Source organism: Meleagris gallopavo, chromosome 3, assembly GCF_905368555.1.
Source record: "Meleagris gallopavo chromosome 3, MGAL_WU_HG_1.1, whole genome shotgun sequence".
In the NCBI taxonomy this organism is placed as follows: domain Eukaryota; kingdom Metazoa; phylum Chordata; class Aves; order Galliformes; family Phasianidae; genus Meleagris; species Meleagris gallopavo.
In genome coordinates, this window is record NC_139406.1 from 91,590,649 (window position 1) to 91,607,282 (window position 16,634).

The window sequence follows — 16,634 nt, forward strand, 5'->3', positions numbered from 1 at the left end:
ATTTTCTTTTTTTTTTTTCTTTCAAGTTCCAACGAGTTATTTGGGCAAAAGTTGAGGCCAGCTCTTTATTGCTGATCCCCCAGTAAAAAGAACTATCTGCAAATGTGAAGTACGCATGAGTTTTTTTCCTTGAAGCTCCAGCCTTAAAAGTGCCCCTCTGTGATCGCTGAAAGTCAGGTCCAGGAATTTGTTCTTTGCACGAAAAAACGTCATTGTTCTTAGACTGCACAAGTGGGTCACTGAACTGTTGCTTGCCTTTGTGATGCCAGTGAATCCAAATTAGCTTGACTTCCATAAAGGATAGAGGGAAGGAATGCAACCAGCATTAATCAGAGCAACACAAGCAGCTCTTCCAAAATAAATGAGCTTCAACAGTCAGCAAACAGAGTCCTTCAGTCAGTGCGGACAAGCTGAACTTAGGCCAAACCTTGCGTCAAAAAGAATAACTGGTTTTATATGTATCTGTGGAGTCTGCCTTTGTTTCTTTTTCTTCTTCCCATCCATCTGCAAGAAGCTATGAACAAACTGAGTGAAGCAGCATGGTTCATCTTTCTGCAGCCAGCCCCTCTGTGCAATGTCCATCGCAACTAAGCTGATCACAGAATCAAAGAATCATAGGGCTTGAAGGGACTTCTGGGGATCATCTGGTCCAACACCCTCCTGCAGGTTCCCCACAATGGGTTGCACAGAAAAGCATCTAGGCAGGTCTTAAATGTCCTAATTTTTCTTTATAAAGAGGTAATTTGCATGCCATTCATTTCCCTGTGAAATCTTTGCAAGGTTATTTATTGATAATGTCCAGAATTTAGAGATGAAGAGTCAGACTTATGTTAGACATCTCTGTAAGATAACAGTGTAGGAAGCAGCTCCTCCTCTCAGTGAGTGTAAAAGTCCAAACATGTATCTCAGACATACATTCTTCAACCATAGACACTTGTGTTTTCTTCAGTAAGCCCTTAGGACAAGAGGTAATGACTCTAAGTTGCTCCAGGAGAGGTTCAAGTTGGCTATTAAGAAAAATTTCTTCTCAGAAAGAGTGGTGAGGTATTGCAACAGTCTTCCCAGGGAGATGGTGGAGTCCCTGTCCCTGTGTTCAAGAAACATGGAGATGTGACACTGAGGGACATAGTTAGTGAACATGCTGGATATGGGCTGATGGTTGGACTAGATGATCTTAGTGATCTCTTCCAACCTTTATGATTCTATAATTCTATAATTCCATGACTCTACCTTCCAAAGAGCAATTCACCCTATGTTAAAATTGTTGTCTTAAGATGAGTGGGACAAATAATCTCCTGAAGGGTTATAGACAGTGACAATTTAGGAGACAAGTATGGGCCACTGGTATTAAATGCTAAGAGTCACCATGTCTTTTTCAGATCCAAGAGATGTGAGATGCTCATGAGGTCTACCAGGTATGAGAAAGGAAAGACAGCAAAGCAAGTCTTCCACTGGAGAATATCTCTGTCAGATTTATCATTCAGTTGTTATTTTTCCAACTTGTTTTTTCTAAAGAAAAGTAAGGTAACAAAGTAAAATTGCTGAGTTCATGTGATCAAAAGGTGTTTCATATGGAAACAACCCCTCTTCCTCAAGGCCTGATATTAGTATCTCAAGGTGTTTTCATCCACACTTTCATCATGCATGTTTCTGCATGTACTGCATGCTTAACAATTATCTCTAGTTAAAAAAAAAAAAAAAGAAGAAAAAAGGTTTAAACACTAACAGTTATTCTCTAGTAATAATAATTTAAAATGAGAAGGGAAAAAAAAACCCTAAGAATTTCAAAAACGTGAAAACATGTATTTCCTTCAAAGATGTGACAGCTCCCATTAAACTTTTTATGGCTTTGGGATGCAATATTTTCTTTGTTCATGATTAATTACAAGTTCAACTATCGCATCTTATATTGCAGTGAAGATATAACAAACACGTATCACCCAGTATAAGTCAAGTAATGCTGAAAATATATCGAATGATTTACAATGTCACGGAAATATTTGTGGAAATAAATGATTATGACATAAGACATTTTTGCTACATCATGAATAGACATAAGCATTATGTTTATTGCTTCATTTCTACGGTGCCCACAGAGCCTCTGTAATATCTGAGCACAACAGAGTCCTTAGTGAATTTACCTGGTGAAGCAGAGAAGTGCTACTGTCAGGGGGTAAAGCCAATTATGGTACTCAGCGTGGACTCAGAGACTTCCCATGGCATGTAAGATCAGGAGCGTAATGAGCAATTGAGACAATCTACTCCCTTGACTATCTTACTCTGCCTTCTACAACAGCAGTTGCACCTTCCCCATGATGCAGCCAACTGGCTTTTTCATTGTTTTAGGGTGACTGGTGTTTTTATTTGTTTGTTTGTTATTCTTGGTGGAAGGGTTTAGATGAAGCACGTGAAAATTCATGTCAAATTGGAAAATTTTGTTGCTAGCAGCAATATCTTAACATGAGTGAGAGCCTCTTTCAAAATTTAAAACACAAGCAAAAGAACTCAGTGGGAAGATATTAATACCTGTTTAAATATTTCTATTGTTGCATTAAGCCTAAATGCTTGATTTTGAAAAAAGTTGAAGAAAAGATTTACTGATGCTTTGTTATGTTAATGGATGGGTTGGGACTGGTGCTCCAAGTTGTATTGTTGATGCACTGCACTGCATTATATGCAAACATTATGCTAAATAACCTGTCACTTAAGTCTTTGTTCCTGGTAGAAATTTCTTCATTAAAGTCTACAGTAGGTGCTCTGCTTAAATTTTTCAGCCGTGTTGACATGCCTGATTTCTTAATCTATATATGCATTTGTCAATACTTTCACAAAATACTACTTGCACGCAAGCACATATTCATATACATATGTGTATACCTATAAGTAGGGATAAATAACAGACATCTGTAAGCCATTCTGCATTACAGGACAATCATGCCATGCTAGGGGTCATAGGTAATAGCCAAATACATTATTGAACCAACAACTTAAAAAACAGGAAATCTAACTAGTAAGATTTAAAAACAATCTCCAACCAGCACAGAACAATACAGAAATTTTAAAGGGTGTAAAATTATAGCAGCTCTCTTGAAAGCAGCTGACTCACAAAGCCATCTGGGTGATCATTCTACCAAATCCATCCTCTACTTTTCTAAAATAGTCAGAACTAGGCACACAACCTGAAAGGACAACCTAGACTTTCTTGCAGTATCAGCAGTGGCACCAACGTCAATTCCTACAAAAGTTTGTGAGAGATGTGTGACCAGAGCCACTCTTGTCATATTACTAAACAAATGTCTTTTCAGATATAAAATGAGCAGATATCAGGACACAAAATGCCATTTTACAAATACCTCATACAGCAGGCCAGCAATCAAAGTCACAACTTTTTCACTCCATCTTCCATCCATATCTCATGAAAGAGGTGACAGAGAGACAGCTCTGGTTGTACACACTGATCCTCCTCCAGCTACCAATCCCCTACAGCAGATGTGGACTGCACATTTTCTTTGGCAGCAGAATTTATCTAAGTGATATTCTTCTACACAGACTTGTTTCAAGGACATGGAAGGATCCAGAGTGTTTTCCCATAAATAACAGTTGGTGCATGACTCTTTATGCTCACAGCAGTGGTTGACTTGTTAAGACTGGCTATATCTTCATCTTGATCAACATACTCGAAGAATAAAGGACTTCCTAACTGGGTAGGTTATTTCAGCAACTCCTGCTGGTTGAAGAAAGCAGGTCCTTTATACTGCTCTGAGTTCATTTTCTGCCTGACTACTCCGACCTTCCTAGCTCAAATTGTCATTAACTCATTTACGCTTTGCGATCTGCTCTACTGTCAAGTATTAAATTTATTCATGTCTCATTTTAGATTTCCCACTCTAAAAATGCAACAGTCTATTTTCAAGGCAAATGCAGGATTAAATGCATGGTAAAACACATTATCTTGAATATATATGGCTTTAAAACCAAAATGTAGCTGGAGACCACATCTAGTTTCCATAATATCAAAGTTCTACAAAACTTCTTATTACTCACAATTCTACATTTCACCAGAAAATGAGTTGTAGATAATTTTAAAATCACATTACCCTCTTTTAATGCAGTAAAATGTTTATGATTCCTTCTCCTTCAGGCTGGAGCTTCATCCCAGACCTGCAGGATTCATTGTGTCCGAGGACCAAAGAGGAGGCACTAAGTATTCACACTCACCTCAGCTACACTTTGTCATAACAATACTCTGGATACATGAAAATTATCTTGAAATTGAACAAACTGGTTTATGAGTGAGGAAAAGAATGAAACTGTAGCAGCTTTTCTTATGTCAATTTAATGTAAGAAATAACCTTTTTTTTTTGAACTTCATCCCTTGAAAGTAACCACTGAAATAACCATTTACCAATTCTGGTCAAGCTATTTTCAAACAAGATAAATGTGTTGGTTTTTTTTTTTTGTATGTGTGTATTTTATTCTTGCTCCAGTGAGGAAAAACAGAAGGGGAAAAAAAAATACCCAACCCACAAGTTGCCTTTAAAATGTGCTGAACACAATTTCCATAGCCATTATTCACCAACCACATCATGTTTTTTGGCAATTCTGCTGTTTTTGAAAAGCACTATTGCCTGATTCTTAGGAAACACTCCAATAAGAAACACATATACACTTAAATGATATACTTTTTATGACATTTTTCCAAGAACAAGAATAGCTAATTGTTGAGTTTCCTACTGGGAAATGGCTCTTTAATATGCAGATTTCTAAATGACTACTCTAATGCAAATCGCCAATGCTACAATAATTCAATCACATACATATGCATGTAAACACATAGCTCTTACTTATAATATGCTTAATCATCTTTCCAGGTAGCACAAATCCAATGCAACCCATGTGCCATGTGGTTCACAGACGTCAAGTGTACACTTTATTTTAAATACTACTACTGAATGTAGTAAATTAAGGTGTTTTAGATCAACTTACTTGGTGCTGACTTGCTTTTGCCAACTGCTCATTGGCTGATTCTACATTAGAAGATGCAGTCTCAATGTTGGCTTCAATACTGTCTGCAAATTAAGATAATAGAAGGTAATTGCAGGATACAAACCTAAAACAAAAGCTTTACACTGACAGCGATTCAGCAGTTTACATGTGCACATAAAAAGAGAAGCAGCATTTTCTGCAAGACTTTGCATTACAGAGAAAGAGGAATGCTATGCATTTTGATGATTGAAGACACCTAACCAATCAGAGGCAGTATCACTGATAGCTCTCTGTGTGTCCTCAGATTACAGAACCATGGTATCATAGAATAACCCGAGCTGGAAGGGATCCACAAGATTCACAGAATCCAACTCCTGGTTCCATTCAGGACCACCAAAAATCCCCTCAACCTTCTCTTCTCTGGGCTGAACAAACCAAGGTGACCTAAGCTGCTCCTCATACACAACCCCCCCCCCAGACCCTTCACCATCTTCATATATTCCTTTCTGGATGCTCCCTAATAGCTTTATGTTCTTCTGATATTGTGGTGCCCAAACCTAAGAACAAGTGTTTGAGGTGAGCCTACAGGAGTGCAGAGTAGGGAGGTTATCATCACATCCCACTCCCACTAAATCCAATGGAAAAACTGATAGCACGTTCAGAGCATTTCAGCTGAAGAACAGCAAATCCACTGGATTAGAGTTAAATTACAGAAGCAGCGTGGTAGATTGTATCTGATATTATCTCACAGAGCTTGGAAGTAAACTTTATCTGAATACGTGTGGGTTGTACATTTAAGTCTCTATTTAAGCAAGCACCCTCAGATGCTGCAGCAGTTAGCAGGACGTGATTCATTCCGATACACTAGCTACCTGCTATTGATCAGATCACATGAATCACAACTTCAACTCCTGGATCACATTTCCAAGCTCCAAGAGAGGTCTGCACAGATGGCTTCGAATGAGACAAATTGCCACTGTCTAAAATTAAGGGAAATGAATCTCTTCCTGAACTGCTAGGTCTGAGGTTGTGGAAGCTGGGGGAAACACGTGGAATCAAAATGAGACTAGAAAAGAAAGACTGACAGCTACACCTTGAGCGAGAAATCCTCACTTCCATCAAAGACAAGTTTAAATTTTGGCTCCATCACTGTGCTTAGAGTGCAAGATATTTATGATATAAAACTTGCAATTAAAGGTTTGTGCTTTCAATGGAAATCTTAGAAATCTTCACCAATTTGTGCACTGAGAGATGTCAATAATTTCTGGCCACAGTACAAGAATACGTACACTTAATTTGTCTAAGAGTTAAGGAAAGACTTGCCACTGAAGATTTAAGTAACATTTATTTACATATTTGTTCATTTATTTATTTAGAGTGAAAACTTGCAGATAAAATGTGGAACAACACCCCTTCCTCCCCAACTTCATCTTAGCACCTAGAAACTTATTGCAACTCTTTCTTCACACCTCTGAGGGTTGGTTTTTTTTTTTCCATTCCTTTTTACTACATTTTGCATGCTGTAGTAACCAAAAGCAAAGTACATGGCGGGCACTTCTATAGATTAAAATGATATAATTTTATTGGTCATTTCTAAAGCTTCTCAAACAATTTTTATTAAGATTTTAAAACCCTGGACCTTAGTTGCCATTACTGAGATCTGCACAAATGCTTCCCTTGACATCAGGATTGTTTCTAATGATCATAAATCCAGGCTATGAAGAAATATCAAATTTGCTTGTACAGAGCCTTAGAACATTTGAGTCCACAAACTCGCACACACCGGTTTGACAACCAAGTATTGCAACAATCTGAATGTTTTATGGGGAAAGTGACAGATGCTTCTCTTCCCCTTTTCTTCTCAATTCCAGCAAAAAGTGAATGGTGCTGAATTATAAAAACTGATGAACAGAAGCATGAATGGTAAGACTGCACACTGCAGTGAGCAATATTTTTGTCATGTGAGTAGATCTACCCAAGATCTACTTCAAACAAGTACCTAAGTGCTGCAAATGAAACATGGCAGGCACTTTTCAACCTCTCAACTTAACAATGAGGCTCAAGGCAAGTTTCCAAGTAAAACCCTGCTACTCCATGTCCACCTTTACTATCACTGTTAAATTAAATTTATACTCATCTTGAAAAAGTATAGATATCCTGTCTCCAGGACTGGCCTTGATGTCTTTCCAGCCAGAAATTGAAGTTAACCCATAAATCAGTACGGAGTCATTCTAAATATTTGATACGAATAGTAGGAGAAGTACAGTCGATCTTTTCTGCTGAGGAATAGCTTGGAAGTAGGGGGCCCTTTTTTTTCCATGTTTGTAAGCTAGGACAGACCTGTCTAATTGGGAACTAACCACTGAGACAACACTGGTTTGCATCAATTGAAATTCAAATCCTGACCATTCAATAACATTACTACAGCTGCATGGAATGGGGTAGTCATGTCCTACTCATCATGTTTTGCAACCACCATCCTGTTTTTTCTAGCACAGGCTTTCCCAGGTAGGATGGCCAAGTGCTGTATGTCCTACACAAGTTGATGTAATGTTACAGGAGGTAACTGGGTCCTCGTGACAAAGTTTCTGCTCACTTGTTCTCCTAACAGCACAATAGCAGCTTTGAAATGAGCAGAACTCCCACTTAAATTTTCTCTGTAAAAATCTGTAATCCTGAGAGGAGCAGACAAAAACAAATAAACAAGCAAAACTCTATAAAAATGAGACATAAATATGTAACACTATATAACTGTGTATTTCTGCTGATTTATGCAGGAAAGCAAGAGAATAAATTGAGAATTTGGGTCAAATCACAAGGAAATACACAGACCGTATCAATAAGTCAAGAATAAATGTGTCACTTAGCAGATGTCAGCACATCTCTGCCAAATGATAGTGATTGCTCAGAGCTTCACCTTGCTTATGTTCAGGCTTCTTTCCAAGGCTGGGGACTGAGAAGCAAGTAATTCCAAAGGGATGGTAAGCTGTTAAGAAGACAAGAGCATCGGCTGGGTATGACTTTTCCTTTGCCCACTGCCTTTAGCATGAAAAGACAGTGAATTTGCTCCCAAATAGGTGAAATAACTCAGCTCTGAGACTAGGGTTTTCAAAGGATCTCAGTCGTCTGAATCTCATAATGACTTCCCATCTTCATTCAGTGATGATGAATTTATGATTATGGTACATTTTGGAAACAAACAAAAACTTTAAGGCAATGTGATCACCATTTTATGAAACGGAGGGACAAGGCTGCACCAAAGCAGATGGCTGTTGTATGGAGGAATTAGGAAAAGACATTTAATTTTCCTGTCTAAATACATCTTTTCAATAAGAAGGCAGCAGAGCTGACTGGCTTTTAGATGTAATAACTTAATATGATTTTATGACACACTTGTCACACACAGACAGAAGTCATGATGACCCTCAGAGGGCTTGTTAACCCTATCTATTTACCTGTATTATGAGATCAAGCCTGCTAATGGCCAGCAGGAGTCTTCTGTGTGAAATTACTGGAGCGATAGGGGCTGGAGTGGGGTTTTTGTCCAAATATATCAAGGAATCACCCCTATGACCTATGTCTTTATAATGGCAACAATGGACTGGTTTCAGAAGGCAGCATTTTCAGTAGAGCTGCTTGAAAGACAGGATAGTGAGCTTGTAAGTGAAAATTGTAAAATGCTCCCACTTGGCTATAATCAAAATGGGCCCCTTCAGGTTTCACAGTATGCTTTTATTTTTAGCACTCCAATAAGCTTAACCCTGTTTCTTCACTATAACTTCTGACAAGAATAATCTATACAGCACACTGAGAAGCGTAACATAAAAAAAAGAATGTTTTTGTAATATGCAAAGTTTTCTTTCTTAATTAAAAGCCAAATTTGAGGGTGAAATTGCTGTCAGCATGAAAAAGAATTTTTCTTGTTTTAATCGCCATGTTCTTGGAGTTTTAAGTGAGTTTCATTGCATGAAAAAAGAGGCTCAGGCTTTTCACAGGCATGACTGCTGATGTTAAATGAAGGAAAGCTACAGCAGTTTTTCCAGAGCGAAGTTTGAAATGACTTAGGGTTAGACATTTGCAAACTTCTATGTATATGTCACTTACAAATTCAGCACAGGATTTGTAAAATAATCTCTCCTGTTTGCTGAAGTAGGGCTAAATGGGTCACACTGGTATAGAGTGTTATAGGGAAATTTTGGTGAGGTATTGGAACAGGCTGCCCAGGGAGGTGGTGGAGTCATTGTCCTTGGAGACATTCAAGAAAAGGGCAGATGTGGCTCTGGAGGACATGGTTTAGTGAGCATGGTAGGGATGGGTTGATGGTTGGACTAGATGACCTTAGTGGCCTTCTCCAATCTGAATGACACTATGAAATACAATTTGCAGCTGCAAGAGCTGTGATTCCAATAAAAGCAGATAGTATCCTGCTTTCTATTTGACTTTAGCAGTTCTCTAATTCTCCCACACAGTAACACACCACAACCTCTGGAGGTAGGGCAAAAACTGCTCAAGCTAATTTTCCAAGCAGATCTGAAAAGACTATTGTAGCTGTCCTAAAATGTCATAACCAGCTCTTCCTGCTGATTTTTCAGTCAACAGCCCAAAGCCCAAGTTTGAATGAGTATAAACGGCTACAAGACAATGGCCGAACACTAGCATAAATTTATAGCACTTCAGCTCCTGAGTGATTTATACTGTCCTTGAAATGCATCTTGGAAATGTCAAGTATCTGCTAAATATGCATGCACTGAAGAAAATGGTATTGCCGTGCCAGCGGTTCACCATGCCTGCCAGGATGTATCTTGCAGGGATTTAAAATTCAAACGTCATCTTGTGTTAATCTACTGGAAAAAAGAACGTCCTATCAGAGAATAAGGTGCCTCATATCACTGCTCAGTGCTAAAGGGCAGAGTGCAGGACTACTTTAGTGGGTGGAAAGTAATTCGCTTTTCTTTCTTATAGAGAAACAACTGGTCTCAAATAACTGGTATTGTACCAGAATTCAGCTCCTGTAGGCGCATGGTATGGCTTATCTTCCCACTGCTCAGCAATCTGAGGTATCCAATGTTCCCATATGATGCTCTCAACTAGCTTTGGGTGCTCTCAGGCTCTCCTTTTCGTAGTCCCAGATTTGAACATGGGAGGATATTATGTCATGGCAAAAGAATCAATTCACCGTTCTTAAAATTTTCTTCTTTTTTTTTTCTTTTTCTGATGAAAAAAGGCATTTCAATAAACACAACACTTCTCTAAGAAAATTTATGGATATCTCATATTTTCTTTTTTCTTCCCAATAACCTCTGGAAGTAGTTTAAAAAACAATACATAGTTGCAATGTGAAATTGCAGATACTCTTCTGTAGCACACATTATTTCATGGCATTGTAACCTCAAAATATTTTGTTAAAGTTATTTAAAATATTCAAACTGAAGAAAACATTATTTCAAACTGCCATAAAATGCATTCACTTTAAAGGTTACAAAACCAAAATAAAATGAATAACACAGAATCACAGAATTGTAGGGGTTGGAAAGGTCCCATGGGGATCAAAGGATGCACTAGATGATTTTAAGGGTCCCTTCCAACTCAAATGGTTCTATGATCCATTTGTACTTACTTTTTCAAATCCAGCTCATGAATAACGAGATAAACGGGTAAATACCTTAATGTCACTTGTAAACAGCATTATTCAAAAGTCCGTTTTTGTCTACAGCTAACATAACACTTGTATCATACAGCTGGGTGCATAAGTGATCAAGTCTTACAGTGAGGAAATGCCCCATCCCTGGAGGCATTCAAGGCCAGGCTGGATGTGGCTCCAGGCAGTTTGGTCTGGTGGCTGGCGACCCTGCACATAGCAGGGGGGTTGAAACTAGGTGATCATTATGGTCCTTTTTAACCCAGGCTATTCTATGATTCTATGATTCTATGAAATGTCTGTCTATGCCACAGGAAGAAATGAGGATGTCAGGATGTTGATTCATAGAAAGAAATACACTTTATTTTTGCTTACTGTCTTGGAAAGACCATGCATTTTACTTAGAAAGTAAAGTCATTGAAATTTACAAGTTGTTTGGCAACTTTTGTGTTATATAGTTTGTTTTGTTTATTTAACCTGGTCAAGCCATGGCTTCCCAAGCAGAGTGTCTGTGGCAGAGTATGACAACTCCCAGCAGAAAGAAACCAACCAGCTGAGCAGCTTCTAGCTGTATGACATTTATTGCTCAATCAAAACATTCCAAGAAACTGAGAGCACAGCAGTTCCAACTGCCCCAAAATGACTCAGTAAATTGGTGTGAGAAGAATCCTATTGGTGGCAATAAACCTCATAAAAGGAAGAGCCTTGCTTCTTTTACAAAATTAGCTGGCTCATTAACTACAAGTACACCAGCCCAATCTCATTACAAAGGTCAAACACAGAGCAGCAGACAAATCTTTAAGTGTTAGTAGATTTAGAAATCTACAGCTACCCATTATTCTTTTCCTTATGAGCAAGCAAGTGCTGTGCTACCAGCAGCCAGCAATAAGAGTAAATGCAAAAGTCCATGCAAAATGAAACAAAAACTCATGGTCATAGATAGCAAAAACACAAAAGAAGCAGAAAAACTCATCTCATTTTTATGCTGCCTATGATCTTGAGGAAAATGTGTTTATCAGAGATAATCATGCTATCTCTCACCCACAATTCTAGAAATTTAGTTGTAGCAATGATCACCAACCTATACCTAACATGAAACGGAGCAACTTCAATAAGACCAAGAGCCAGGTCCTCCAGCTGCATGAAAGAAAGAGATCTGGAGGTGTTGGTCAGTAAAACATGAGCCAGCAGTGTACCCAGATGCCCAGACGGCATCCTGACTCATATTAGAGCAGTCAGCAGGAGCAGAAAGGTGACTGCCCTTCTGTACTTGGCACTGGTGAGGCCACATCTTGAGTTCAGTTCTGGGCCCCTCACTACAAAAAAGACAGTGGGGTACTGCTGTGTGCCCAGCGTTGTGAAGGGCATGGAGCACAAGTCTTATGAGGAGCAACTGAAGGAACTGGGACTGTTCAGTGTGGAGAAGAGGAGGCTCAGGGGAGGCCTTATCTCTCTGCACAACGCCCTGAAAGGAGGTTGTAGCAAGCTGGGGGTCAGCCTCTTCTTCTGAGAAACTAGCATTAGGACAAGAGGTATTGGCTTTAAGTTGTGTCAGGGGAAATTCAGGTTGGATAAAAGAAAAAAAATCTTAGATATTGTGGTGAGGTCTTGGAACAGGCTGCTCAGGAAGGTGATGGAATCACCCTACGTGGTGCTATTCAAGAAACATAGAAATGTGGCACTGAAGGACAGAGTTTAGTGGGCATGGTGGTTACGGTTTGATGGTTGAACTAGATGATCTTAGAGGTCTTTTCTAACCTTCATGATTCCATGAACTTTCAGGCCCTTCCGTGATGTCCAGATCCAGAGACTTGTGGAAAGTGAGAGCAGTGGTATTCAAACCATTATGCCCTTGAAATTCTTGCCCACAATACAATTAAGAGTAGTAGCAGTATGCAATTTCAGCAGTTGGGATAGTTTACAAGAATTATATTTTCAAGTAACAAGTTTACATTAAACTGATAACAGAACAGAATATACACATAGTTTGTACAAGGAAAATGGAGTCTCTATGAAGAAATGGAAAGTGTTTAGTACATGAAGAATCATTGATTCCAAAATTCCTTCCTGTATATACTCCCTGCATGAGCTGCGCTCTGCACTGATGTGTAACTTCATGTTGCCACAAATGGCTGAAAGCAAGACAGCTGGGAGATTTCCCAATTCATCAGGAGCCAATAAGAACATCAATGTTCCCATTCACATAATAGTGTCTCAGAGATGACTTAGATAACTTAACCAAATGAGAGACTTCATAGACCACATTCAGCTAAACGTAGATATTAGAGCTGTTACATTCAGGTATTCAGGGACCACTCTGAAGTTATGTTCATTTTCTGTGGATGTCCCAGAAGAGACATTAGTTAAGGATCCAGTTGGATGATTTCCCTGCTTGGCTTGCATTAATGCCTATGACAACAGACTATTTGTCATGCTGTTCAGGCAGTCAGACTGGAGAACACGTGTGCCAAAGGTGCCCTCTTGACTCTTGACAGTGTCTAAACTAACCTTCGGGTCAGAAAGGCAGAACAATAAAACAGGCAACAGAACCGAGCTGACTTCATAGAAAGAAAGGGGAAAAAAAACATTACTATTCAAAAGCTTCCAAAATAAGTATCACGTTTGCACTCCGCAAATACTCTTTCTTTGAAGGAGGTTTATTAACATCAGGCAATAACTGACAATGTGTTATGTAAGCAAACACCAGCATTATTCAAGGACTGAATATATTGACCCCATCATACATTTCTTCCTAGACTGAAGGAAAGCAACAGCTGCCATGTTTATATTTATCTTGGCGGGTCTGTGGGTTCTAGCCTGTAATATACCAAGTAACAACGTCTGCAAAGTGAGAGAGCATGCACTTTAAATAATGCTATGAAGTTTCTTAACCTTATTATTTTCAAATATGTACTACGCAGATTTCAAGAGTGAAAGATATGAAATCTTAGTTGCATGAAGATCTTACCCTGAATAAGTAATGAAAGAAAAGAAAGTCAGAGAAAGTATTTTCCTTGGTGCACTACAATCTTCTTCCAGACAATGAGATTCACTTTGCGAATATTAATTTGCACCATCTTGCCTGATTAAATGGTAGGCAGCCTTGACAATGGCAGGGACTTGGAACTAGATGATCTTTGAGATCCCTTCCAACACAAGCCATCCTATGATTTCATTCTATGATTGTATGTATGAACAAAGAACTAGAAGACTAATTCCCACGTCCTGCTGCTGTGATCTTAAAATTAACTGGCCAGTCTCTTGCCATTCTATTGGAGTGGGGAGGTTACAGATAAGCTGGTGTAGGGTTGGCTCCATAATTTTCCAACATCAGAAGAAATACAACATTTCTCTAAATGTGTAATATTTTCAGAACAACATGGGTCTTGCTTTTTGGCTTTGTGAAAAGCAATGAAGATGCAAACAGTGAAAGCTGAATTGAGACAATTTAGATGATGGATGTAGATTTTGTTCCTTATTTTGCCATAACTAGTGAGGTTACATACACAGGTAGGAGAGAAAAAAAGTTCTCCTACATGAAAAAAAGTATTTTCTTTTGCTATTGGCAAATAGAATGCAATGACTGTATTATTCAGGTCATCCTTATTTTTTGTTACAATGCAAACAGAAGCCTACAGAGGTAGATGAGTACAAATCTGTCTTCATCAGTAGCAATAGAAATACTGGTAACTGTGTTATTAACACATTCTTCAGATGACATGAGGATTTTAGGATTTTCTTTTCCCTCACACCAATAATAAATTTGATTTCATGAAACTATGCCCATTTATGCCAGTACAGCCAATGGAAAGACAAGCCTGCAGTTGTAAAATAATGACTTTCAGTATGAAACACTGGGAACTTTCCTGCTGTTGTGGACTTGTACTTCATTCAGTTGAGTAGCTAGCTGTGAGCCTGAAAGGGAGTGACTCCTAGCACTAGCAATCATCCCTGATGTAATTTACTTCTCCGAGTGCCAAGTGCTTAATTCTTAGCTTGGATGCTTTTTCTGAAGGACCTGTTACAATGACAGTTAAGCATAGCAGAGAAGGCAGCACTCCTCCACCAACAGCTTTTTGATGCTCTTCATGTATTTTACTCATTATCCTCTGAAAATCTGCCATTTGTGCTCCAGATCCCCTAAGTCTCTCCAACAGTACCACAGGAAATTGTGGGCTTCTATTCTACATTTTTGTGTTCTCTCTTCAGAGGGTCATTGTAAGAGCCCTCTAAAGCAGTTGACAAGTTTTGGTGACCCTTCACATCAGCTCATCAGTCCTATGTGAGCTCTACCAGGCTCACTCATCTTAGTTCAGGCATGTTGCCCGGGATGCAGAGATCACTAATGCAGAATCATTCATTGAGCAGCAAGGCTGAAAGCAGAAGCAGCCAGCTTCTCTGTATATTAATGATAAGATAATATGCCAATTTTATGGCAGGAGTTGGTACACGAACTTCATTCAGCTTGATTATTTCAATGGAAAGTACTGTAGAGATTTTTGGTCAGTTATGCAATGGAGAAACTTGACACGGATAGAAAGGAACTTCGGGAAGAAAACTGGACTGAGATTGGGATAGAAAGTGCATGAGATGGGATTTGTTTATGGGAGGAGAAATCCCATTCCCTGTATTTGCAATAAGGTTTCACAGAGATGCTTTTGCCAAGAGCTCTTGTAAATCTGTGTTGAAAATACTCTGCTAATTCAAAGGTAACCAACATCACCAGCTTGTTTTGGCTTTGAGATTTGGACTCACTGATATTATAATGCTTTGTTAAATATCCCTATCAAAGAGATGCCATGACTTGGAATGTACACTTTTACAGAAGATAAAAAACAACGGAGATGCACTGCCCCATCTCTGCATTTCCCATCACCTATTTCCTCCCTGCCTGAGAGAAATTGTTCTCTACTCTACAGAGCATTATGGATGTTCTCATTAAGGAAATGGCCCACAGAGTAGCAAAACTTCCTTTAAGGTTTTCCTAAGAAATCTGGGTTACTCTTCCTGTGCTATGCATAGCTCAGACAAGCTCTTTCCATTAATTCTCCCCAGCTCAGGGTGAACAAAAGTTGTTCGCACCACAGCCCCAGTGGGATTTATTTTTTTTTGCTGAATGATGCATCTCAGATTCCCTGGATATATAGTTTTCTTGTGTCTTCTAAATTAACACACAGAGACATTTCATTTCATGCATGTAAGAGGGATGCAATAAAAAAGTCAAACAAGTGTCAAGAGAACTGTCCCTTATCATCATTTCTGCTGTATTTTCACTGTGGGAGTTTCAATTCTCTTCAACAACTGACTCTTAATCTCACTTATGTCTATGTAATATGAATGTCAAAAGACATACAATGAGATCTTTCAGCAATTGGTTGGGAAGATACTTTGAAAGTTGCCAGAGTGAAAAGACGCTTCTGAGGAAGCTGCAAAAAATCTGCTGCAGTGAAATGGAAGAAAAAAACACTTCTGATAGTATAAAACCCAAACACACTATTTAATACAATTTTCTCACAGGCTACTTAATACTAGGCCACTTCTATGTATGAACAACATCCTAAAATAATAAATGTTGCTTTAAGAAAATTGGTTGCAAGGATCTTGAAGCTAACTGATGTATGCTCTCATGTCCCTCAAGGCATTAACATCTGATGTACATTCTGGAGATGAATCAGGCTCTGAAGTTGTATATGTATAAAAAATAAGCTGCCAAAAAAAAAAAAAAAGAAAAAAAAATCAAAACAAGAAAGAATTGGTAAATATTATCTTGATTTTGTTCTGCACCTGCAAACCTGAGTGGTGTTTCTCAGTGGGATGCAGCAAGCTCATTTCACTGTGAAAGGAGATATCTGATGCTAATAGAAACTTGCATAGGTTTGAGCTTGGCAAAACAATTCAGAGAGCTTAATAAACAACAGAGAAGATTTTCTTCTTTTATAATTTACATGTGGCTGCCTTAGGACTTGATCCAGCTCCCATGAGCTCTGATAAGTACTCCAAGTGAGCACTG

The 16,634-nt window shown here is 38.7% G+C and overlaps 1 protein-coding gene across 12 annotated transcripts in view; it reads right to left on the minus strand.

The window, feature by feature from the left end:
* TSNARE1 (t-SNARE domain containing 1) overlaps positions 1–16,634 on the minus strand; it is a 469,319-nt gene that overhangs the window by 166,772 nt on the left and 285,913 nt on the right. For 10 of the 12 annotated variants that reach the window (XM_085221765.1, XM_085221753.1, XM_085221755.1 and 7 more), the window contains one exon: positions 4,987–5,069. The exons of 1 other annotated variant lie outside the window; for it this stretch is intronic. In XM_085221765.1, coding sequence (XP_085077891.1) covers positions 4,987–5,069 — 83 coding nt within the window. Of the gene's footprint in view, positions 1–4,986; positions 5,070–12,818; positions 16,331–16,634 lie in introns of those variants that run through there. One more of the 12 variants, XM_085221764.1, reaches the window with a different exon arrangement.